Genomic DNA, 26,084 nt, shown 5'->3' with positions numbered 1-26,084 from the left:
TCCAAGGATCCAAGACATAATTTTGGCATCCTTGGTATCCCAATAAGTGAATTTGGCCGGTTCTTTCACAGCATCAGGGGCTGCAGTAGTGCCATCCAGATGGCCAAGAAGCTCCTTTCCCTTTACAAATAACGCGAACTGAAAGGCCCAGGCAGAATAGTTCTTCCCAGTGAGCCGAATGCAAATAAAATCACTTTTCTCACAAGACATATCGAGAAAATACAATAACGCCAAGAAAACGAAACCCCTAGACTGTCGTGAAAGGCTCAACAACAATGCCAAGAAAACGAAACCATGCAATGCTAAGAAAACGAAAACAAGAAAAAAAATGTCTTTTTTTTTTTTTTTTTTTTTTAAACAAGAGCTCAGATACCATGTCAAAGACTCAAGAATATATTGTGAATCGGTATTCTCCTTGAGATACCTATGTCCCTTTTATAGAATAGCAAATGATATTTACAAGATATTACAATATATCTTCTAGGATATTTACAAGATATTCTCTAGGTTATTTTGGAATGGAATACAAACAAATCCAGAGAATCTGGGTGGTGTGCTATATTAAGAAGAACCCCTTTGATCAAAGCCACTTGAACCATAATGCATAATATCAGCTGGAAAAGGAGCAACATAACATGAACCATAAGTCTGTAACTTCACATAATACATACCCCGAGGCTGTACAGTTCTGATGTTATTTCTGGCAAAGCATCGGCTAATGGTCCTTCAGCAGAGCAAGCAAGACGAAGCAAATGAACCTAAGGGCAATTAAAAGGTAGTGTTAGCCTAGGAAAGCATTCTGTAACAGCTGATGCATATATTTAAAAGATAAAAGGAGAACATACCATGATTAAATCCTTTCTAAACAACTTCATAATCCTGCATCAAAATAGACGACAGCAATTCTGAAGGCTTGTCTTCCAAGCTACCACCATCAAGTTTTAATACATCTTTTGGAATAGGTTCCTAGAACAAAAAAACACCACAGTACACATTAAACACCATAAAACGTTAGAGAAAATGATTATGATGTGACGGTATTACTTGTTCCAAACCTAATAGTTTAACTTTGGGTGCACTTAATAGGATGAATTCTAACCATGCTTCTGCTAGAGCTATTGCTGTCACTTTCAGTTTCTTCCTCAAGAGTGCCTAACTTGCCTATGGAATGTGGTTTAGGTCGCCGCTCAGTGTCTTGTAATGCTACAGCTTTTTCATTGGGCGTAACATGCTTTTCTGCAATTTGATGTTCAAAATTTGGAGGATCCAATGTATGAGCGTGTATCAGAGAACTTGTGCCTCTGCTTTTGCCAGTGGCAGGGCCCCAGTCCCATGATTCTCCATTGGCATTGAAAAGGTCAACCCTCTGGAAGACTGAGTCAGATCAGAAGTCACTGTCAAATTTTCATGAATCCATCGATCCCTTTTTTCCACACTTGAAGAAGAAACCTGCGAGCTGAGGAAGTAACACGCATATAAAATTGGAAATAAAAGACCAACAGGCATTCTATTACATGCTAATGCATATATCCTAAAGCAATGAGAACATTATATATAGTTTCTTACGAATGTCAGAGTTATCAAGTTATCTCGCTTATGGACTATGGTAGAGTCAATGTAAATTTGATGTATAAGCCATTATATAGATAGAAAACGAAATTAGAGAAAATGTAAGTTTGATCTACATTGAAAGAAGAAAATGTATAGAAACTGTGGGGTTATCTTCCAATGTTAAGCATAATATCACTGAGAATTGGACAATTATTTCACAATGCGATGATTATCGCAAACATAATTGTAAGCATTTCATAATTCAATATAGAGCTTACAGGTTCTTTTGATTGTTCAATCGGGACAATTTCAAAGAGCATGCCTATTTAAAGTTGGATATCTGAACAAATAAAAAGAGAAGGACGACTAGTAACCAGCCCATTTAGCAGAGACAAAAGTTTGTCTGCTTCGTCTTTGGTTTTCCCATTGATTATGCTTTCTGAACGAGAAACCCTACAAACAATTCCATTATCAAATTGAACCTACGGTTTAACAAGTTTGTTTGTTTGTAGCCCTGAACATGGAAGTTTCATTTTCAGTGGTCATCGAAATTGAAAGTTCGTAATTATTCATTCCATCGCCAAAACTGAATAAATTACATGAGATGAGATAATAATACCCAAAACTGTTACACAATCCAGGATGAAATTTTCCATGTGATACAGCAAATCCAAAAATTGCAAAACCTCATCCCAATTCTCAACAATGCACTTTCCTACTCTCGTTATAAGTTACAAGATTCGCCAAAAGTTTAGTATATCCACAAGAAATCTACAGGCAAAGAGAGGCTGCAAAAACTATGTCCCTCTTAATCTTGGAAACAGCTTCTTCAAATTTTGTTTCCAGTTCACTTTCTCCTATCGATTTTGCTGCCAATATAAGCTGCTGGAGAACTTCCTCTAATCTCCTGATAAGGCTTCCCTCAAAGACATGCGTAATTTCCATTATTTCGTAAAATCTGCTCCCTTTGGCCCATGCATACACAGCTTCCATGATATCAGGTCGGAAGGAACCTACAAACTTCTCAACATCGATTGGAACCTGTAGTGAGAAACAAATAGTCAAAAGGTCGATCATAAGTTAATATATATTGGAAGAGAAAAAAGAAACGGACAAAGTGCAGACAACGTTTTCAGACAGTGATCAAGAATGGCCAAACTTATGCTTACAACGAATCCCAGTGGACCTCCTGTGTTAATAATAACTTGACGGGATCCTAGTGGACACCCCCACTAGATGGGAAATTAGGGTCTCCCCCCCCCCCCCAAATACACACAAAAAAATACACGGTCAACCCAAGTTGGGCGAAATCCTAATTGGCTCTAGTTGGGGGGAGGGGGGTAATACTTGTTAACCCTAACTTGACAGAATCTACTTAATATACCTTTACTCAGATCGCCTAGCTAGTGTTTCCTTGTCTTTTCCTTCCATTTCCCCACTTTCTATATGTGAAATGTGGGCTAACGACGGGAGGGCTATAATTAACCCAATAGAGTTAACTATAACCTAGATCTCAGAGGAGGGATAGCCAACCCTGATCAACAATCACAGGAGGAGTGTGTCACGTGATAAGTACAGGTCAATGATGACAAATTTCCAACAACAAAAAATAGCTACAAAATCATATAAACCTAACGCAAAAAAAACCAAGTAAAAGGTTCTTTGGTGATTACATTGCTCTTGAGTTGAACTTCTGCAACCCTCCTTGCTGTCTCCTGTAGTTGAGTAAAAAGCAAATCAAGTTCATCCCTGGATTTCTGCGCATCTTGAAGCTTCTCCTGCCACACAAAACACGAGAGGAGAGACACCATTTCTTCCACATTTTCGTCCTTTAACACTCCATTAAGCATAAGCTCCATCAGAGTTAACTCATCAGCACTGCTGATTTCACAAGCAACCTTCCCTTTGAGTTTTACAACATCTTCACTTGTTACATATCTGCAATTGATATCATCAGCAACATATTTAACATAGTAATAATGTATCATATAATGGTATGCTTTACAGGTAATTCTTTCTTGACCAATGCAAATAATTAAAAAACATATAAGCTCTGCATCAAAGAGGACAACATAAAGATTGTATAGGAGCTTCAGTTTTCTCATTTCACTTGTGAAAAACAATGGTAAGAAGAAAGATAAGATATACAAGGGACACATAACATGACAAGCAATGCCACAGATGCTATTAAGCTACCAAATACAGACAGCCTCGTCTAGTCATCTAACAAACAGGTTCAGGGTTCAGACATCCACTCAAAGTTTCTATAGACTATCTGACGTAGAGAAAGCAATATGAGAAGTTCAATAAGAACATTGAGATGATAATTTGAGAGCAAATTTAATTGATGATAATGGAGAAATGATCACAATTTTCGTCCTAGAAGCTCTTTAAATAGAGAACTCCTTCAAATCATCTTCGAAACCTTCTAAAACATCTAAAAACACTTTCCTAAGTCCTAACCTATCTATATCATATTAGTAACATCTAAGACTACTAGAACTCATAAACTAGACTTCTAGACATTTCTAAATCATGCTTAAATATTAAAAATGGTATTTACTTGTTTTTAGTAAATTCAAATTTACTAAAAACCAATTAAACCATAACCATAGACCCTATGTTCTACATCATAATCGACCAACTTAAGACCTTTTTGTTGTGCAGAAGAAGAGGATAGTAATAACAACAAACAAACAAATAAAAGAAACCACAAACAATCGGATAGAAAGAAAGAAAGAAAGAAGAGAGCATTATTACCCAAGCCTCCGAAGAACCCGTTTTCGGGCTTTAAGCTCATCTTTAAATGCCAACACTGTAGATGTACGCATTGTTTCCCTAATCGCCTTAAACTTCAATTTTAATTCTTTTTTCATGTGTAGCACTTTAAGCTTTTGTTCAATAAGTGGAGAGTTTGCTATTTCATGCTTGTCAAATAGGCCCTCTAAAGCCTCTACCCGACGAGCTTTCTTTTTGTAATCATTGTTTTGAACCTATATTCATACAAGAAATTGAAATGGTCGTAAATGAAGAAAACCTAGATGCTGACAGAAACTTCACCAAAACTCATCAACCAAAAACACGATAAACATAATCATACTTTCAAGTCATCTTCAGGATCCAGGAGAGGAATTCCTTCTTTGGAATATCTAGAAAGAACTTCTGAAACTTTCTTCAATGTATTTTCTCGAGCTTCAAATGGTAAAAGATCCTTTGGTATTATAATGCGGACACTGCTAAGACTAGCAATCTGTTCAAAAGAAAACAGATAGCAATAGATTAAAAGAAGAAAGGATACACAAGCCAGAAGTGCTACAGCATAATTCAGTCAAAACAAATACAAGAAACGTAAATTTCAACAGTTGGTGAAATATATGAGTACACAGAGTTTGAAATAGCGATAAGCAATATAAAGCCAATTCTGAGAGGGTCGAGCTGAGCTCTACTCTTATATTTCGACAAGCTTCTTTGGCTGAGATGGACATAACAGGCCTACATATGCCCCAGATGGCCTATTTTTGCAAGGCTGGGACTCTGATGGCTCTTCTATACAGAATTATTCTCCTTTCCTGTAGAAGGTGGGATTTGATCCCAAGACCTTGTACTCAACCTCCCAAAGCTTGACCAATAGGCCATAGGACACTTTGTTGTGGACAAATGTGACAATAGGTTACCGCAACCTACTTTTTGTTCCCCCTTGAAAAAAAAAAAAAAAGGCCCAAAGGCCCCCTCAGATAGCAACAATACTTTCTCGTCTTTTATGTTCTTCTTTCTTCTACTTTGAAGATAAATCCAAAGTAAGGAGTAAGTCAAAATATTTGTCCTTTATTAAACAGAAATATTAACTATATCTAGGTTCAGGTGCATTGCCTGAGTGACTGGCATAGAGACAACAGCAGGCTCCCCAGCTTCTTGTAGTCGAATTATCTTAATGGATTTTTTGCCAGTAGCATCCTCTCACTACACATCTTATAAGAACATCCACCACATAATTTGAATCCTCGGGTTTCTTACTTGTGTCATCTGAATTTGAGCAGAAATACATGAAACAGAGAGATACATATTAGCATTAGCTTTTAAAAGGGTGGGGGCAGAAGATACACTCCACTATCATCACAAAAGAAAGAGTACAAATAAAGAACTTTGCTCACCTTCAGAAAGTCCTTTCAACCTTTCAAAATTGATTATCACACCACATGTAACTTCGTCTTCAGTAGAAAAAGCTGGAGTGTCATCAGTCCTTGTGCACTGGATACAAACAAGCCAGGCAGGCTGCAGAAAAGGCAAACAGTACCTTGGGGAGAAAGAAATATCACGAATTTTCTTCTTCAATTTGTGATACTCCCTTAATAGGTGGTAGTAATCATTCAAGCTCTCTTCTTCTTCAATGACAATTGAATCTCTCTCCTCTTCCAGGGCTTTCACTTGTTTCTACAAATTATTAACAAAAAAATATATATATATACAAATCAGCAAAAACATTTGATCTTTCCACCAATTGCTTCTTAACAAACTATGGCCCATGTCAACTAACCTCAAGATCAGGAATGGCACGATCAGATTGGAACTGGTAGAATGAATTCCGGAGCAGATTCTCAGGATTACCATCTTCACAACGCATTTGATTCAACAGCATATTGTAGCTCAGATGGAAAGCACTAGTGATATTGGAAGTTGCATTAGCACAAAACTCAAAAAGAAAGAGAGGAAAAATAAAGAACAATGCAGACTTGATTTCTCTTCTCATTTTCTATTCAAGTTAAACTTGTCGATAGTTTCCGAAAAATATATATCTCAAGCCATATCATGGTCTCGTCATTCTTTGACATACAACCTATCTAAATTTGATTAAGCCAAAAGATACTTACTCTTGGCCCAATCTACCCATTCAGTACAGTCAACAGTTGTTATTTCCATCATTGCTCAGCTTAGTCTCACAGTATTCTTCACACAGCAGATTCACTGTGTTTGAAGTTGTGCATGTCAATAAAAGGAAAAAATAAGGTATTGTATCTCGAGATCTGCTATGTATTTCCACCTCATTGTATTGCATCTCGAAAATCATCAGTATTCCAACATCCATATATGAGACCATATGTGTTTTTCAAGAGGTCTTCCTGACTAATGACTTACTTGCAAAACTTCTATAATCAAGTGTTTCATCACTTAATATTCCATAATGAGAATAAGAATGCCATAACTGTTCAAGATCTCAATCCAGGAAAAAGAACAGCTCAGAGAGTCAAGGAAGCAAAATGATTTCACGTGGTGACAGAAATTCCTACCTGTTCAAACAATCAGCACTTCCTTTAAGCATCATCTTAGCTGTTGATGGCTCCAGCTTCTCATCCACCATGAGAATGCATATCCCACGTTGATCAATACCTCGACGGCCAGCACGGCCACTCATCTGTATATACTCTCCACTTGAAATCCATCTGAACTTATCCCCATCAAACTTGCGGACATTTGTAAAGACCACTGTTCTGGCAGGCATGTTTAAACCTATGCTAAAAGTCTCTGTGGCAAACAAACACTAAACAAGAGAATGGAAAGCTTCAGTTACATGCAAAAAAAATTTAATCAAAATATGTAAAAGTACAAACGAGTTAGAGCATTTTTCTCACGGTCAAGTCAGATTTTCCATATTATTATCCTATCAGAAGGAAACAAAATTGGTCAAGTGTGAGAGTAGTTCATATGTTCAAATTTAATCTTAGCTGCAGAGTAAGTTCCCCTGAGAGAAACAAAGGCTCGTCTAGGCTCATACTACAAACTATTAGGAACTTGGGACTACGACATCATTTATCTCAAACATAAGCAAAAAAGACTGGATCCACTTATTAATCATAAGTCTTCGTTTATTTACTAGTGAGTTGTGACCCTATTGTGCAAGAACTATAACAGCCTTTTCTTCAATGACTAAAGGCTCACTGAGAATCCATTGTCTGAGAAAGAAAGGAATTGGGATTTTCTACCTATAGCAACTCTCGTGTTCGGTTTTGATGCAGTGGAATGAGGTGCAAAAAAGTGTAGTGAATTATGCTATAATGGGTGATAAACTAATATTCTACTCATCCATGCAATCATAGGAACTGAGGTGCAATAGAATCCTTCGAACATTCTGCCAGTCTGCCTACATATAAACAAAAGAAAATAAACTAATCCTACTTTCAAAAAAAATTAGTGATAGTATAGCATTGTGTACATGTAATGGTTTCTACAGTTTTATTCCTCACCTTGATTAGACCTTCTTGAAATAGTATCTCTATTACTTCCTTCAAAATGGGAAGCAAGCCAGAATGATGCACACCTATTCCACGCTTCAAAAGAGGTAACATATTTGAAACCTGTTTATAATCAAAAGTAGTAAGTTACAGAGCTCTAAACCCAGGGACCAAGTGCAAAGGAACGCTACGCACATAGTCTGAACACATGAGAGAGCATTTATTAGTTGATAGTGTAGAATTTAAAGATCAAAGGTTTCTTATATACCATTTAATGACACGTAATTCGGTCATAAAAGAAATGCTATCTTTACCCAACTTGGGAAGAGATCAAATGAGAAATTTCTTAACAAGAAAATGAAGATAACCTAGAGCCCTAGACTCAACAATTAACTAGAAAGTAAGGCTCTTAAACCCTCAATTAAAAATGACTAGTGTTTTATCAAACTAAACTCGACTGGATGCTCAACCATCTCCACCAGAAGGAAACAGATCCAACCCTCCTTTTTTCATAAACTAGATAGTTCTTTCAAGAATAACATCCATTAAATATACAGGTTATCCCATGTCTGGATAGAGCTTGTAATATTGACCTTACATGAGATGAGGTCAATATTACTGGATCGTACTGGCGCTGAATTATCATTTTGAGCAACTTAAAGATATCACTTTCTTCACCAGGTCTACCTGCAACTATACCCTTTTGCCACTTTCCATTCTCCCTCTTCTTCTCACTTTCGCTAGCAGGAACAAGTGCATTTATAGATTTCTGAAAGCTGTCCTCACGAAATTTGCCCTTTTCATCCACCACCAAGTACAAGCCCTTACCTCCAGAAGGAAAGACATAATGCTGAAGAGGTGTTGGCCGATAATCCATGTATACAATATGGCATGGCTGTCGGTGAGCCTTTGCAACCCAGTCAGCAAACTCCTTGGCATTGGGCACGGTGGCAGAGAGAAAGACGAAATGGGAGTTTTTGGGAGCCATACACCTCTTTCCCTATCCCGCATGTAATGAGCCTCGTAGAAAATAACCCAAGCCACCTCCCTCAAAATCTCAGAACCTTTGTACTGCATACCTGTCCAAATCACAAGAAGCATTGGGCTCAATAGTAACATCTCCAGTCATCAAACCGACATCAGAGAACTCCTCTTTGAACTCTCTGTACTTGTGATTACTAAGTGCTTTAATTGGACAAGTGTAAATAACACGCTGCCTGTCTCCAAGGGACATTGCAATTTTCTTCTTGTTGTTGGAAAATGAGCCCCGGTGAAGGAGTAGTAGGGGTGTCAAGGACGACGAGCAAGTGATGCTACTTAACCCTATCAAGTTACTGTGAAAGCGCCCCACGTCACGCCTGACTAGAATAACTGCATAGCAGTGGGGAGTGAGTGGTTATTCGACAAAATTAACACTTGGCCAGAAAAGAGAGGAGATACCTTGGCAGCAAGGTATTCGAGGAGGAAAACAAACAATACCTGGTTCCAACTTCATTAACAAAAATTCTGACATTCTCAACTTCCAACTTCTTAAGTTGGTGGTTCCATAAAAACAATTAGCATATTCTGAAATCCCATAATGAAAATCAATCAAATGTGTTTTGAAAATGGGTTTTTTGAATGGTATATGAAAATCAGAAAAATATTAAATTGAGTAGAACGGCGAGTGAGAGATAAGAATGGGTTTGAGCAGAGAGAGAGCTGCACAGATGAGCGAGAGAGAAATTTTAAGGGAGTGCGGAGATAATGGGACAGAAACCTACCCAACAATATTTTGGCCCATTGGGCTTTATTTGTTTACTTTTGGGCCTCACGTTGTCTCATGACTGTTCTAAAAATCGGTCTAGGCGACCTCCCCTTACACGGTCTCTAAGCGCTAGGCGGTGCCCAACCGACTCGCCTAGACCTAAGTAATCCTTAGATATATACTAGATAACTGCAAGGCAGTGGGGGCGTGAGCGGAGGTGGAGAAGAGAGAGGGAGAGATGAGTTTGTGGTGGGGAGAGAGAGAGTTGGGTTTGGTTTAGAAATGAGGGAGAGAGAGAGGAAGAGGAAGAGTGAAGGAGGGAGATTGAGGCTGTGTAAATCACTCTTAGATTGTGAGAATAGTTTGGAGGAGAGATTGGGAGAGGTTGGAGGAGAATACAAAAAAATAAGAGAAGAGGGGGGGTACGGTCAGACACAAAGTAAGAGTTATTTAGGGGTACGGACAGACACATGGGAGAGTGACACGTATGAAGTGGTTTTTTGTGAGAGTGTTGAATGGTGACCTCAAGAGTTTGCTCACACTCACGGATTATAGCTATACCCTCTTGGCTCTATTTTTTGAGCATTCACCGAGTCTCCAATATTTGTAAAAAATTTTGACAAATTACGAAAAAGTATGAGACTAATATGGAAAAATCAAACAATTTGAGCACTCACAGAGACGCCAGTTTTTTCTAAACTCTATTACTAATTACTAAAAAAATATGATATAAATAATGAAACAATCCCATCTAGAGTTTCACAGATTCTCCAACTTTTCCTAAACACTATAGCTAATTACGAAAAAATATGAGACAAAAAACTAAATTACTAAAAACAATAGTTTCCACCGAAAACGATTTTCTTAAAATCTTTACGCCATAAATAATAGTTTCCACACTAATCTTAGCTGAAGTTTAACATAACAAAGTTTCTTTCTAGAAAAAAAACAATGATATAATGAAGAAAAAATGAATTGAGTTGCCTAAACATTTACTTTCTACATTTGTTAACGTGTAACTGGGATAAAAAAGTAAAAATAAAAGTCAATTAATCATAAAATAGGTAACAGTGTACACCCAAAACTAAGCGGACAACAAATAAAATTGTATTGTTGTCCGCTTAATAAAATTTTAGCAGAGCATGGTTTTAGCATATATTTTTGGGTATACAAATGTAGTGTATACAATACAATTTTATTTGTCCATACTCCATCGCTAAAAGTGCTTTTGAGCGTGGCAAAAGATCTGTCGCAACGCACCAGATGGCGTTGCAAAGGCATGGCTAAAAAGTGCGTCTCAAATACTCAAATGCAACGCCAAAGGTGGCGTGGCAAATGTTCTTAGTTTGTTGCGACGCCTGAGGGTGCTGCTAATACACTAATTTCGTTGCTACTTCATTTATTAAAATTAAATTAATTGCAAATTTTTTTCAAACTATTTGCAGCGCATGGTGTCACAAAAGAGAGCTTGTAACAACTAGATGGCGTTGCAAAAGTGATACCTTTAGCTACACAACTAGGCGCCGCAAAAGGCAATCTTTTTGCACTATTTCGATTCTTGAAAGTTTAAATATTTGCCTACATAGTGCGGAAAATTTAAATATTTAGCCGAACATTTGGCATGGCAAAAGACGTCCAAAAATTTAGCCACACACCAAGCGTAGCAAAAAATGTCTACGCATCAGAATCAAAGCTTTTAGCTACACCAAATTTGTTCATGAATGATATAAACTCCTCAGACTTTATTTGGGACGATTTAGCATTGCAAATGGTGCAATTCATACATATACATGTACATTTCCATTTACATAATCCTACCAAAAAACAATTTTTATAGAACACAAGAAACCTATAACAATTCACCACAAATCATAACAAAATGAATTTCATTACTAAATCATTTAATACAAAAGATCTTAAAGAATTCACATAACTATTTTTTGAGAAAAACATCGTCTCACATAATCTTAACAACGTTCAACTAAATTTAGACGAATTATTCAAAACTAAAATTCCACAAATAATGTCTATAACATGCTAATTTGAGCAGCATCCACTCGAAGCTTCTTCTTGATTCTACTACTTCTGGCGACCAATCGACCAATCTGGCACAACAAATTAAAAAAAAATAAAAAATAAAAATCACGTAAGTAAATTTATTAGAAACATTAATAAACCTAATATACACTCAAGTTGGCAATGCATGTGAAACTATACACCTCCTATATGCGTAAATGACCTGCACAGGAACATATTAGGTTTCCATAACTTATCGAAATTCGTTATGAACAAAAGTTTAGGGCCATTAGGTTACTTTATCTTTGTCCAATCAAGGCCTTCCATACATCGCGTGTTCTTCCAAGTTTTCACTAGGCTTGGTACTGTACCCAAATGAGTGACCCCTGCATCCTAAACATGTATTACATAACACAAACAATAAAGGCATTCATGTATAGCAAGAAGAATGACATTTTAAGGGAAGTAATAGGATAATTTGCATGTTGGTGGCAAGCACTGAATAAATTTTCCAAAACCTCGATCGAGAGGAGAGCCATGGTAAAGGGCTAAAGCGGTACCAGTTAGAAAGCATGAATAAAGTAAAATTGGTCCCATCACCCACCCTATTTTGGTTGGCCAACAGAAGACGTCTCCAGCTTCACAATTCATATGAGCCCATGAGTCACCACTTGAACGGATGGGAGAAAGTTGTGTCCAAGGAATAGCTTTCGGTTCTCCTATAGGAAGCCATACGCCATAACAAAAGGAATAATTTGTTAGATGCAATATAGCATGATAGAGGCTTGGCCAAAAAGTAAGTTTCATAAACATTTTAATACCGGTGGTTCCCCTAATTTAAAACAAGATATTTGTCACAGATTCTATTGGTTGATAAACCGGATTGTAATAACTTGACCTGCAAAGACAAGGTTTACCTAAAGAAGGATTATTAGGCGAAATTTAGATAACAATGAACAAACTTGCAACTCAATTTTGTCTAAAACATGAGCCCAAAATTTTCAATAAACCATAATGAAACGAGACGCGTTTTCAAGTAAGCCAATCAAGCGTAAATCATGCCGATTACTCGATTACCACCATCGGTTTCGATCAATCGCGAAAAGAAATTTTCCCCATGATAAGTCATGCTCCCTTAGTTCAGTTTCTACATCCTTTCCAACAGCGGAAACCGAATAACTTTAAGTGGATTGGTTTGTACAACACGATCGCAAGAAAAACAAGGTATGTTGCTATATTTTTTATCGCATCGCATACACGAGAATCTGACGACATTAAAATGAGGATCAAGATAAACCAATATCACAAAGATAAGATGTCAATACAAGTTACCTGTACAAAGGGAAATTTTTGCCCCTCGACAATGAAGTCCCGGAATAGTAAATATAAGCATTGTTTTAAAATTGGAAAGATCGAATGCAAACCGATATACAAAGATAATTAATAGTCACAAGAAAAAAAAAATCAATCTCAGACAATCAATTTGAAAACTTTACACTACACTTTTTCTCCAAGTTTATCTCATTTTAAAGATGAGATCAAAAGAACTAGAGTATCAAGCCCTGAAATATGATCCACAATCTTACATTTCATTCTATGAAAGTCGGGATCATTTAAACCTTGAAGAAAATACAACTGATAGATTGTCTAGTAACGACTCCTAGAAAGCTCGCACTTCATATTCGAAAAGTACAAAATTTGATCTCTTGTCTCTACCATTATGAAACTCACCTGGGTGAAGATGGCCAAAAGCGAGAATCAGATATAGTGTTTCAAAAATAACAGAGAAATCTATATGCTCATAGTTGTAGAGCTCCCCCAAGAAACACATGTGCAATGCGTCTTTGCTGAAAACTATAATCGTTCAACTCTAAACCCAATCTAATCTCCTCCAGAACCTGAAATAATCATAACAATCTATAAGAAAGCTAGGACAAAGTGAAGGTATACACATAACAATGATCAACCGATATAACCAAGAACCGCAATTAATCACGCTTGAATATCCCTATTTTAAATAGTAACACTTGATTGTCAAGTGAAAGCCTAACTATGAGTGAGTCTGCATGTTGTGAGTGTGTGATTGTCAAGTGTCCAGTAGCTCAACTAGTCATGGCCCTGGTGGTTGTATTAGGAGGTCTTGGGTTCGATTTCCACTTACATCGCTTTGGGGGGAGTTCAATTTCTTTACACCTAGTTGCTTGGGCTGTAAGCATCAACCTCTATTATAAAGAGGTTTTTGTTAGAGAGAGAGAATAGGAACCTACCTTGTCCACAACCGCCACAAAGAAATTCATCATGATAACGACTCGCACCGGTAAAGTTTAAGCAATCACGTGAACTTGGCTATATTTTCCCTTGTGAACTTTCATAAAACATTTTATGAGGTATGGTTCGCATTCATTCCAGGGCAATTTACTTAATCGCCTCGGAATATGCTCAATGGAGGATTTGTCCAGTCCGTGAAAAGCACTTTCTAATATACTACAAAAAGAAAAAGAACAAAGGGGAGAAAAACATTTTAAGAAAGCTATAAAATCTACCGGGTTTCTTTCAAAAAGGAAAAATCCACATGACCACATTGGTGAACGTATTAGGCGATTCATGTCAAGTCAAACGTAAGCTATACGAGCAAAAGTGGACGGGTTTTAGACACTCGGCGGATCTTTCGTGGTTTGCACAGATAATAAACGTTTTCAACAAGGGTGCGTAATACTAGTTAACCCACAAAAACTAAGATTAAACATATAAACGGGAGAAAATCTACCAAAATACATTTATAAGATAAACCTAAAACTTGTCACTAAATATTAAATAAAACAATATTAACTTTGAGCAACGAACTAAAGGTAGACAAGTTGCGGGGAGCAGTCATGGTTGATCCAGACTTAATTTGTTCACTTGAGAACTCTCAGTAATCAATGGGCTAATGGATCTGTGGTCAGTTTTTAACACACCAGATGATGTTTCCACCCTGAGTGAGTAGATGGAGAATGGAGGGTCGATATAGCAATTATAGGCACACCATGACCTTGGGACTATTAACATACCACCAAAGATCCCCACAAGGAGTCAAGCCTTGTGTCACTTCTCTACCTACCTACGCCACCACCCCCTCGGGATGACATCTTGCCGATTGTGTCATCCATACCCTCTCCATACAGAGAAGAGTAGACCATGTTTGTGCCGGCTAGAAATCTATACTAAAAGAACATAAACCTCCCTATATAGAGGTTCTTAGATCGTGGGGTCCCAACCGTCCCTTAGAAATCTAACAATGATAAAAGAACAAAAACTCACCCTTTATTTTTTAATATATTACAATACACTCACGGAGGTTACGAAGAAGTACCCGTGATGAGAGTCGAGAACTCTACGACGAGAACTTACCAGAAAGAATACAATTAAGCCCTCATCTTTTGGAACTACATCCATGACTGTAGAACTAGGGCTTGATGGAGATTAGCAAGCCGCTACGCTTCAAGGTCACCCTCTTCATCCCTTCCTCCTTCAATAATGACTGAAATCTTCAGCCCTAACAAAATTTCCAAATGGAACCAATCGGGCCTGATTCTATGGTCTGCACTTTGCATCTTGTCCAAGGAAAGGTTCAAACTTCATTGAGGTATATGGATGATGAAAGCTGCTTGTTCCCACAATTCCTTCAGATATAAGCAGCCCTTCATAACCAAAATGAGTAGCAAAAAAATTCGTCAGAGCTAATGTCACAACAAAGAGAATACTGAGGGGTACATTTATAAAGAGCAGATGCATCCGACCGCATAAGCGGACAAATAAATTACCACTCATCCAAGATCTTGCTAAGTTCCCTCTCGCTTCCCAAATTTGAAGTGTTCCACGTTTTCATTTGCCTGTATACATGCAATAGGGTTCATTCCATTATCAATAATTTATATGGGACAACACTACTGGGGAAATATCAATGTCGGTGATGGATATGAAGCTAGAAATGAGATTTGAATAGCACAAACAAGAAAGAGCATTTGACAAACAAATACTTCTATTGGACACATACCACAAGAGTTAGGACTAAGGAAAAAAAAAATCACAAAATAAGAATTATTAGTCACTTCATGACAAGGCTCTCATATTATACTGAGAATTTGCCTCATTTATTATTGGAATCATACATCTCCCAATCTTGTTCTACCAAATTCGTCCTATTAGAACATTCATGTAATTAAACTTACCTTAAATAGTAGGCTTTGTATGTCACTGACCTTCTTTGAAGAGAACCCGACAAGCCATTCGCGAATCAAAAATGTCCGTAACTAGATGAACAACCAACACTATAATCATAAGGTGAGTATCAACATAATTTACTCAAGAAAGTGATAGAAAAAACAAAATGATAAAACAAATCCTAAGACCTCAAGAATTCTAATCAGTATCTAAGCCAAGCAACAATTACATGCTTTTGCATCAAATCCCAACCCAAGTAATACACAAATTTTACAGATACACTTTCAAGAATTCTCAAAAGTCAAATATGAAGTCGTCACCATGTTGTGAATGTTGTCCTTCCATTGTTGACCCAAGTACCGTTTTATTTTTCCCCACATAATCATATGTTTTGCATTGAGTTTTACAGTTTTACACAAAGGCAGAGACAAACACCATCACCGGAAGCGGATGCATTTAAAAACACCTGACTCAACATCCCCGAGACCCCAAAAAACAACACCACCACATGCTACAAATGCTAAGCAAAAATGTAAAGGAATATTAAAAGAAAGAAGAACCAACCTGAAGAATGAATGTTTCCGACTTTTATTCTCTAGTAGTAATTTCAGATTCTACACCTGTAAAATAAATTAAAAGAACCAACCAGAAAAATTAACCCAAAAAGAATCCAAAACTAAAACCAATTAACCCGAAAAGAGTAGCAACCAAAACTTCGAAGCTTAGCGGTTGATTGGCACTTAGTCCAATTGAAGTGAAAGTGTAGGGCTAAGAAATATATGCAATTGAATCTTTATTCTAATGGTTTTTCTTTTGGGTTTTCTTTCCGATCCTTATGCTCAACCGCCCGCCTTTTGCACGGTGCTCATGACGCCTTCTTCACGGATAACAAGGCCACCTTCACAACCTATTATTGACAGAGAGTACAACGTACTATGAACACCAACAAAATTCAAAAGGCTCTTTTACTATCTCATTAACTGGTTTTTCAATATGGTGGGGCAAAGAAGAGAAAAAGATGAGAAAAATAAACCCAATTTAGGTTTTGGATTTTACTTTTTATTTTTGTTTTTGTTGGAGCCAACAATAAAAATAGGCCCCCATAAAAAACCTTTAGAAGAAATTAACTCCCCCATAAAAGCCCAATAGCAACGCTTCTCTAGCTTTAACACATACTACATCCAATAAGACATGGACATTTACAAAAGGTTTTTACAACGAAAGTGGCGTCACAAATGATTGAGTTAATTTTAACAGCAACAATGGCATGGTAAATGATAAAGCCCTCTGTAAAAATTGCATTTTCTGTTTTTTGAAAAAAAAAATTATAACTATTTGCCACGCAAGAGGTGTCACAATAAATAAATTTATGTACAGTTAAGCTAATAGCACAACAAACCTTTAGCAGCCCCATATGGCGTTGCAATAGGTGACCTTTAACAACAATTTTTTGGCGTTACAAAAGAGTGCGCTGCAAAAGACCCCTTTTGTTGTAGTATGGGCCTAAACAAATAAAGTTTGATAGATTTAATGCATCATCCACTTTGGAATTTAGACATTTAGTTATCGTTAAATATTTCAAAAACCACAAAAATTACGACATATTCCAATTAAATTTCAGAATTTATAATTTTTTTGTCAACACTGATATATATATATTAGTATAGTATACCATAATTAACATGGACCTTTAAATTAGACCAACCTTTTTTCTACCATAAAATGCCCTTAATAAAAAATTAAAATCAATTATTCAATGCCTTTAAGAAGGACTACTTCGTCATTTCAAAATTTCATACCATTTATACCCTTAAAATTACATAGTACTTTAAGGACGTATATGTAAATTTAAGTCGGAAATCAACTACACGCCACTATTGAATTGTTCGCGACTTAACATTACATTAACTACCAAATTATTACCAATTTATACCGAATTTAAATGAAAAGAAACCAACCGTCTCTCTCTTCATCTTCTTCTCTTATTATGCGCCCATTTCTCTCTCTCTCTTAAAAGCTAAAATCCAAAAAAACTAAAAAAACATATCACAGACGTCTTTCTCTTTTCTCTTTTATGAGTTTTATCTCTCTCAAATCTCCCCTCATTCAGTTATCAAAAAAGAAATCTCCCCTCATTCTCTCTCTTAAACCGGAGATCCCCTCTCTACTCCACTGATGATTGTTTGTAAACGGGAATGGTTAAAGGCTTAAAGCAAGTGGGTGCGAGATATAATAGTAGTTGACTGTGAGTGTTGCACAACATTTGCCATCGAATTATCCAAAGCCCAATAAAATCAGCGGCTGTTTGCGCCCAAGAATGCACCCAACTCACTTACTAGTCAGTCAGCACTAATGTGTGGAATCAATTAACAGAGGTTGTTTTCTACTACAATGAAGTCGATTCCCTCTCCACTGGACACTGCATCATCGAAAGCGGCTTGCTCACCAAATTAAAGTGTAATGTGCTCGTTGCATATCTTGTTTTATGGAATTTATATTAATTCATACCAAAGCAAATACTCTCCTTCCTTATTCATCTGCTTCTTAATTGGTTATATCTCTTTGTTTTGTCTGCATTCTAATCTTCTTCACTTGGACTAGCAAGTGGACTGGTAGCCCATGTTGAGCACAAAATCTTCACTCTCTTTTATGCATCAGAGTAATAGCTCTTGAAACTTGATCTGGAAGAGTTATGGGTGAAATGATGGCAGAGATTCTCAGAAACGAATTTGAGGTAAACCCATATCTCCTTTGTATGATATCTGCAATACCTTTGTTTAATTTGATCTCAGTATTATTTTCTGAACTTTCTTCATTTTTCATACTACCTGCATGAGTTTTGATTCATGATTGTTGAATTCTTATATTGTCATTCTCAATTGAATTTTTAGATGATGTTCATTGTTTTTGAAAATTGTTGATGGGTTTTGCACTGAAAATGATATAAGCAGATAGAAAAACCAATTGCCTCTGATCCTAGATTCAAGTAATCGGTTTCATTTGGAAGATTTGATAACGATTTATTATCTTGGGAAAGATGGTCGTTGTTTTCACAGAACAAGTACTTGGAAGAAGTTGAGAAGTGTTCAACCCCTGGATCAGTAGCTATGAAAAAAGCTTACTTTGAAGCCCATTACAAGAACATTCTTTGCTTTCGAAAGGTGGAGATCATGGAAGAAAAGCAGAAATGGGAGAAGATTTATTCAGATCGGATACTCCATGTAAGTAAAATTCCATTAACAATGATTATGGCACGAAAGTTGAATTCGGTATTGGAAGTCATGGAATTACTTGCTCAATGGAATTTACTATTTCTTACTTATCAACAAAAAGCTTTTGATTAATGCATCCAGTGTAAACGCCTTTATAAAAAACATATAAATTGTCCGTGGTATAAGAAGGATATTGCATAATTGGAATTGACATGACATGGTAAATTAGCAAATGATCTTGACTGTTTATGTGCTATGACAGCATGATGGGCATATATTCTTGATTGCCCTCAATTGCTTACGAACTTTAGAGTCGCATGTGTTTTTACTTACCCATATGATCACCCCTCAAGTGGGTACAAACTGCCTGGTAATTGAAACATTGAATTGATTTCTTCAATTCATAAATTCGTAGAAGGAGAGAAAAAAGCTTTGGCCTGCATGGAAAGTTGAAAAATGCTTCAATTCCACCGTCGGTCAGTTCTATTATCTTATTTATTACTTTGTTGTTTCAGGTTTCTAATGTCAAGAGAATCCTCACAGTTCTCTGATTTTTAGGCGATGTATAATCTTCTCTTCTTAAGGTATGTGATTTTAATTAGTGTTTGGTATTTTTTTAGTTACATATTGTTTGATGAAATGCCTCTAAAGATTATCACTCATTCACAGTTTTTCCAATGGTGTTTATGGAGCTTTTTATCATTAGGTTTTTCCTTCAATCCAGTCCAATGTTAGTTAATGTTGTTTTATATCCTCTACGAGACTATAATTAGCACTATTACATTTTTCTTTAGCATTATGGAAATGCAATTCTCAATATTTTTTCCATCAGTACATATTTCCATTGCAAAATATGGAACTGAACGTCCATGGAATTTATCAAGTTTTGCTAACAAATGTGTTGCACTTAAAGTTAACATCATATAAAGAGGGTCACTGACCATTAGTGTATTTGAAGTTCACGCGGAGATTTGTTGTTACGTATGAATTTGACAATCCCCAGTCAACTTTGCCCAAAACTCCTTAGATTCGAAAACCAGTGGACAAGAAAAGTGTTATATATAATAGAATCTCAACTGGATTGAGTTACTTGAACATTTATGTAGCAGACCAGTTAGTGGTAGCTGCTTGGAATTGTTTATTTTAAGAAATTAATGGTGTCAACATTGTTGTTAGGAACTCCAAGTAACACCACAAGCATAATTAGTGCATCGTAATGTGTTTATCAACACATGTTCGTGGGCAGTTATATTATGATTAGTTATCCATGGTTGATTTATTCCATGTTCTTTTAATTGTAACATATATTCAATAATCATTGCACTGAGGTTACAGTTGTGAAGCTTCATGGATTGACTATTGTTTATAATTTCATGGCAAAGTGCACAAAATCTAGGCTATTGAAATGGCTATTATATTGTTAATTCATCGACTACATCACCTGCTTTCAGGACGATGTTTCCAAGAAACTAAAAGGGATGCGACTTTGACAAAGATGGAGGACTCTATCCTACTCGATTTTGTTACATATATCAAAGAGACTTGGTCCGGTGCTATAAGTAGATCCGACACTATTGGTATGAACAACTTTTTCTTACGAGTTTTAGGTTATTGGAATAGAATCCGAGTTTTACAGTTTGTGACTGTGTTGTAATGGTGCTAAATAACTTGAGCATACTTCTCTAAAATTTATCTCATGGTGCTTGATATAGATTCAAATAACTTTAGTCTATGGAGTTCTACTAATCGATGGAATATTCCACCGCTAATGATCGCTTTAGGGGTACTCTTCCAAATTGATATTTGTAATGCAGTAAGCCTGCGGAGGCTTATTCTTAGTAACAATCAGTTATATGGGACCTTACCCAAGGAGTTTGGGAAGCTCACTTCACTTTCAGATCGTCGTTGAGTTCGAATTCTTTCGAAGGGGTGATTGGTGATACAAGCTGAGCTTACTGATTGCATTGCTTTGACACACTGGATCTTGGAAATAATCATATGAATGGTTTAATTCCACCGGGACTAGGTGAGCTTGCCAAATAAAATACAAGTGAGTAGGTATCTTAGTTGGAATAAAAGAATTTTGGGGATTTTTTATGGTCGATCTGATTCGTGTATATTGAAGAGTGTATAACATATGAAAATTTCAAATGTTATGATTATTGTTTTCTATGCTACTCACATAGCAAGTACCGAGTCCAGGGAGACTTCATGCTCTCAATCACAAAATCTACGGGTAAGCTCATAGTCTTTGTTTGTTCGTTACTTCTCTAATTTTCAAAACTTCAGTTGGCTTTTGGAATAGTTGTAATCATAGGAAATTATTAAACTTGGTTTTTATTGATTATTAGATTGTTGAATTCTAAGTTTTATCAAATCTAAGAATTATTTACTATCCCAATGCTCTTGTAGGAAAAGGTTCTTTATGTGACTAAGCCAGAGAAAAGAAATGTCCTGTCTAAAGAGATCTTATACTGGAAATTCTGCGCAAAGAGGAAGCATTGTTGGGTTGTGCTTCAGTTGGTTCTAACGGTATTACTCCAAGTGAATTTGCTTTTTGGATGCTATTGTATTTACCATTCAACAAGTGAGAAGATATGTATGCATCTCATATCACTATAGTTGTGTTCTAAATTTTGACGAGTATTTTGTTAAAGAACCAATTGCTTAGAAACTAATATCAAACTTTGAATTTCATAGGCAATCACAAGACTTTCCCCTTCTATTTTAGAATCGCATTCGACATTAAGGTCGCCCAGATAATGTTTTGCTTAAATGCCCCTCTCTTACGAGCGCTCATTGTTAGTGTTTTGGATGGTCTTATGGAGCTTTTTATTTATTTTGTTAAGTCCCTTAAACACTTTCAAACACATTTAATTTTATATTCTCTTTGTTTAACTTAGTTTCGTTGGATGTGATTTGAAACTGCTTTTTCTTCTTGAGCATTTTTGGTCTATCAGTACTTGGAGACATAAAGTGCAAGCTTGGGTTGTTCGGAATAATGTTTCATCAACACTAATGCTCTTACGCTAAGGCGAGGGTTCCCATCCTACAATAATTAAATGGTATGTGTTGGTTAATTAGTTTGTTATCCTAATAATCTTGCGTATTACTTGGTTAATCAAATTGGTTATGCAAATAATATTATGGATTCATAATGTTATACTATCATATGTATACTGCCATATAGAATATTGTAATACTTCACATTTGACAAACTTCTATACCTCTGTTGGTTTTCATTTCCTATGGAAATTTTATCTGACATTATTTGTCTAATCAAAATGCATCCAAGTCAATATGGACTATTTAGTAACTGATTGGATGTTAGGAGACTTTCTAGCAAGTCTTTATGCCAAATTTGTAGAGTAAATCCAAACCATTACTATGTTTATTGAACTTAGTTTTCATGCAATTATTACTGTTTTCATTAAATTTCTTAGTTTGTTTTCGTTGTGTAAAATAAGAAGTTTTATCTCATATCTATCACAAATTTGACAAGTTTGTCAAACCGTTGGTTTATCTACATTTTTTGTATTGATTTATAGGAAGTTTATGGGGACATGTATCATGGTTTCAATTATCCATATATGACATATTTGTCGGGATCTCCACTTCCTACTATTGATGTGATGGTCAATTATATGGACCTTCGGCAGTACCAACATACCTATTACCTATGGCCATCCCCTCCTAATGAGCTTTGCAATCCTAATGAAGCCCCCACTATGCAAAGTGTTCTATCCACTTCCATCATTGCTGATAAGTCGACTTAGTCAAATTGAAGTGCCTAATGAAATTATGGAAATGCCAAAGGAAGTGCGAGTGGAATCAGTATTGGGTTAATACCACTGAATTCAAGCCAGCCAAACTCATCTCTGAACTGAAATGGTTTGTACGGGTGATGGGGTTTGAATTATGAAGGCATCCCTGCCTGTTTCTGGCTATTAGGACCCACAATTTAGTTTTGATAGGGTGAGTCGCGTGTATACCTCAGTTAGATGGCCCAGCTTATATTGATTGGGAAACGTAGACCATATCACATATGACACCTATTTTATGTAGTATCACATGCCAACAACATTTAGGCTTGAAGAAATCAGAATCTTCGCTTGCTTCCGAATCTTAAGGTAACCATTACTTCTCCGCCATTTTTTTTTTATGTTAACTTTAATGTGAGAGTTGAGATTTTGTGCGCATTTGTTATGTGGGATGCTCCATTTTTTGTCATTCTACCTGTTGGTTGGGTGTTTTAGGGATAGCTTAGATTATGTGTTTGAAGTATATTTGTGAATTTGAGTGGTTTGATTCGGAAGTTGGGTTTTCGTTGAGATATATATTTACCAGTAGAATATAGATGTAAAAATATGACTCATTAGTATTGGCTGCCTATCGTTGATTATAGAATGTATTCTTGGCTCAAGGGATGCAGCCAATATGTTAAAACACTCATTTTTTTTATGAATGATGTAGTTATGAATGTATGCAATACACAACCTAATATGTAAGAGAAGATAGTTATTAATGGTGATATATGTCATTGGGTTATAACGTGTGGTATTGAGTTATGTGAGCATCACTAACAGTCCCCTACGGCCCTACTCCTAGAGGATACAAATTTCACCTTTCTTTGAGTTTGGTCATGATGTTCTCTATAGAGCATCCTTCCGAAAACACAGGTCTTAGAGGCTTCGCTAAACCAACCATCTACAGTTGGGTTGCTACATAAGGGGTTACCTTCCTTGACCGTTACGGACTGAAATTTTACGTCCTTCATTCGTCTTACCTTTTGATGGCTAATAGTACGGTTTCCCATGTCGATAACCATGGTAGTCGTCATGAAGAATTTTATCATCAACAAGGGCAGAGTCAAGGGGCGTCAAGAGTGTGCAGTTGCTTAAACTGAAGTTTAAAAGTACAAAAATCTATGGGTCTACCTTTTTAGTTGCACACGTGCACACCCATGAATCCTAGCTTCCTTTTTTATTCTTTATTAATGTAAATTGGCATATTTAAGTAAGCTTTTTTCTCATTCATGAAAGGGTGTCTTTACTTGAAAGATCAACAAATTTCCAACTAGAACAAGAAAGACTGTTTGACTCTCATGCCTTGCTAAATAGGAGAGAGAAGTGCATGAGCGGAAAACACGAATGCTTGAGTAGGTTAATTTAAGAAAGAGTCGCCATATTCAAAACCCAAGATTGACAAGGAAGAAACAAATTAGAACTTAAATTTGGCCACCCTTTCAACTAGGTAAGAGATGTTGGTTTCTATTTCTACGTGCACTTAGGATAGCAATTGTGGGTGTTTGAATATCACTAACACTTGCAGAGGTGCCCCGACAAGCTATCTCCTCTTTTATTTTTTGTTAATTGGATTATTGTTCTATTTGGAAGCATATTTACACAGTGAATCCTTTCTTGCTATTAGGCTATTAGTATAAAGGAAGCAATGCTTGATAAAAAAACAGGAGTTACTTTGCGTGCAGGAAACGCTTGCTAAATAGCAAGGAGCTTGTAAGTGATTCTTTTTAGGTTAACAATAATATAGTCACATTGTTTTATCAGATCCCATTGATACTTATGTTTTGATAATTCAAACCACAGGAAATATTGTGGTTAATGATAAGCCACACAAGTTGAGGTTCAAAGTTGATGGCTAAGCATGAGAGATGAACAAATTTGAACTAGAAGCAGAGATGGAGCAGAAACTCATATCAATGAAGGATGAGACGGAGAAGAAAAGACGGGGTTGTTAGCTAAAGGCCGGGAGGTTGATCCTTGATTCCGGAAATGGAGCAGAAGACCGATTTACAATTAAGAGCTCTATCTGAGAAGGAGATGGACATAACTGACAAACTAAATTCGCTCCAAGAAATAGAGAAGACCCTCCCTGCTGCCAAAGAACCTATTGAACTAGAGAAGCTTGATTTGAAAACTGTCTAATCCCCGTGCAAACACTCAGATAGAAGAGTTCAACTTCTTATTTTTTTTTATCATATTCTCCTTTGATTATTTAATTTCTTCAACAATCTTTTATATTTTTATTCTTATGTGTATATTCCACCAACACCATTGGATTTGTATATATATTCATGTAATAAATTTTAAGTTGGCTAGGTTAATGGAAACCAAACTTTTCTTGATATATTTTCTCAAAACTGGTACATATCAACGGCAAAAGATTGTTGTTGGTTTTTTTTCCTAATGTCTAATATTATCACATTGCGAATCTTTTATGCTTTGCGTTATTAACTTTTAAATGTCATTGTTTAATATTTGTTGAGTTATTGTTCCCAGTTACTTCATGTTTTGTTTATTTTGAAATCTACTAAATCACAAATAGGATGCCCCTTTCACAAATGTTGAAACACAGGGAGGCATGGAAGGAATCTCTGAATTTCTTTGGTTCTAGATACACTCATTCTGTCTAAAAGTTTACTAGATTCTTAACAATTTGTTGTCTTTGGGGCAGAGGTATTACAAAAAAAATTCTTTATAATAATTTTTCATGTGAATGTATTGGTTGTCTTGATTGTCTTGATGCTAATATTGCATGATGGACTCGGAACCTCTTCTTAGTCTATAGTGTTCATGTAGCACTTAAGAAAAAAAGAAGTATGTAGTGTTCACGGAGATCCAACACATATTGTGGTTGCAACCTTTGATGGTGACAGATACGTGAATGACCGAATTTCTGGTGATATATATATAAGTAGGAATCCATTTAAAGGAATATATATTACTGCTTGGATTGCATTTTGTGTTTGCTGATCATGTAAACCTTTGGTAATCCACATTTTTATTTACACCGTCAATTTTTTTAATTACAACTTGATATCGGTGGTCTATCTATACGGATTTGCATAATCTTTTACATGTGCAGAGCACGTGCATTTTAGCTAGTATATATATATATATATATATATATATATATATATATATATATATATATATATATATATATATATATATATATATATATATATATATATATTATACCAAGCCAAAACAAATTACGTAGAAAAATAAATTATACAAAAAATAACATCACAAAATATATAATAGAAAATTTTACATTCATTATAATGCAAGCTCGCATGTATAATAAAAAATAACAGCAACCAAT

General features: G+C 36.1%; 1 protein-coding gene and 2 long non-coding RNA genes across 4 annotated transcripts in view; 1 reads left to right on the top strand and 2 right to left on the bottom strand.

Annotated features, from left to right (window-relative positions):
* LOC147514715 (uncharacterized) overlaps positions 1-966 on the bottom strand; it is a 68,481-nt gene extending 67,515 nt beyond the window's left edge. Inside the window, exons 1-2 of the long non-coding RNA XR_015209508.1 lie at positions 846-966; positions 672-758 (exon numbers count right to left, since the gene is read on the bottom strand). This is a non-coding gene — a long non-coding RNA (uncharacterized LOC147514715). The remainder of the gene's footprint in view (positions 1-671; positions 759-845) is intronic.
* A 1,172-nt stretch (positions 967-2,138) lies between these two features.
* On the bottom strand, positions 2,139-9,499 carry LOC147514714 (DExH-box ATP-dependent RNA helicase DExH9-like). The gene is given in 14 exon segments (XM_086584883.1): positions 2,139-2,592; positions 3,225-3,489; positions 4,312-4,544; positions 4,652-4,801; positions 5,422-5,508; positions 5,510-5,574; positions 5,703-5,982; positions 6,086-6,209; positions 6,837-7,087; positions 7,791-7,901; positions 8,377-8,768; positions 8,771-8,868; positions 8,870-9,149; positions 9,258-9,499. Coding segments are annotated over 14 exon segments (2,640 nt in total). The 5' UTR covers positions 9,292-9,499; the 3' UTR covers positions 2,139-2,322.
* Positions 9,500-21,165: 11,666 nt separating this feature from the next.
* Positions 21,166-24,896, top strand: LOC147514713 (uncharacterized). Of its 2 annotated transcripts, none has more exons than XR_015213264.1 (4): positions 21,166-21,488; positions 21,657-22,021; positions 24,387-24,472; positions 24,586-24,896. It is a non-coding gene; the product is annotated as an uncharacterized LOC147514713 (long non-coding RNA). The 2 variants fall into 2 exon arrangements; XR_015213265.1 differs by having other exon boundaries at positions 21,166-21,555.
* Positions 24,897-26,084: the final 1,188 nt, after the last annotated feature.

This window comes from Coptis chinensis, chromosome 2 (genome assembly GCF_015680905.1).
Source record: "Coptis chinensis isolate HL-2020 chromosome 2, ASM1568090v1, whole genome shotgun sequence".
Lineage (NCBI taxonomy): Eukaryota > Viridiplantae > Streptophyta > Magnoliopsida > Ranunculales > Ranunculaceae > Coptis > Coptis chinensis.
Note: the sequence above shows the minus strand (reverse complement) of the source record. Positions and strands in the feature narration are given on the sequence as shown.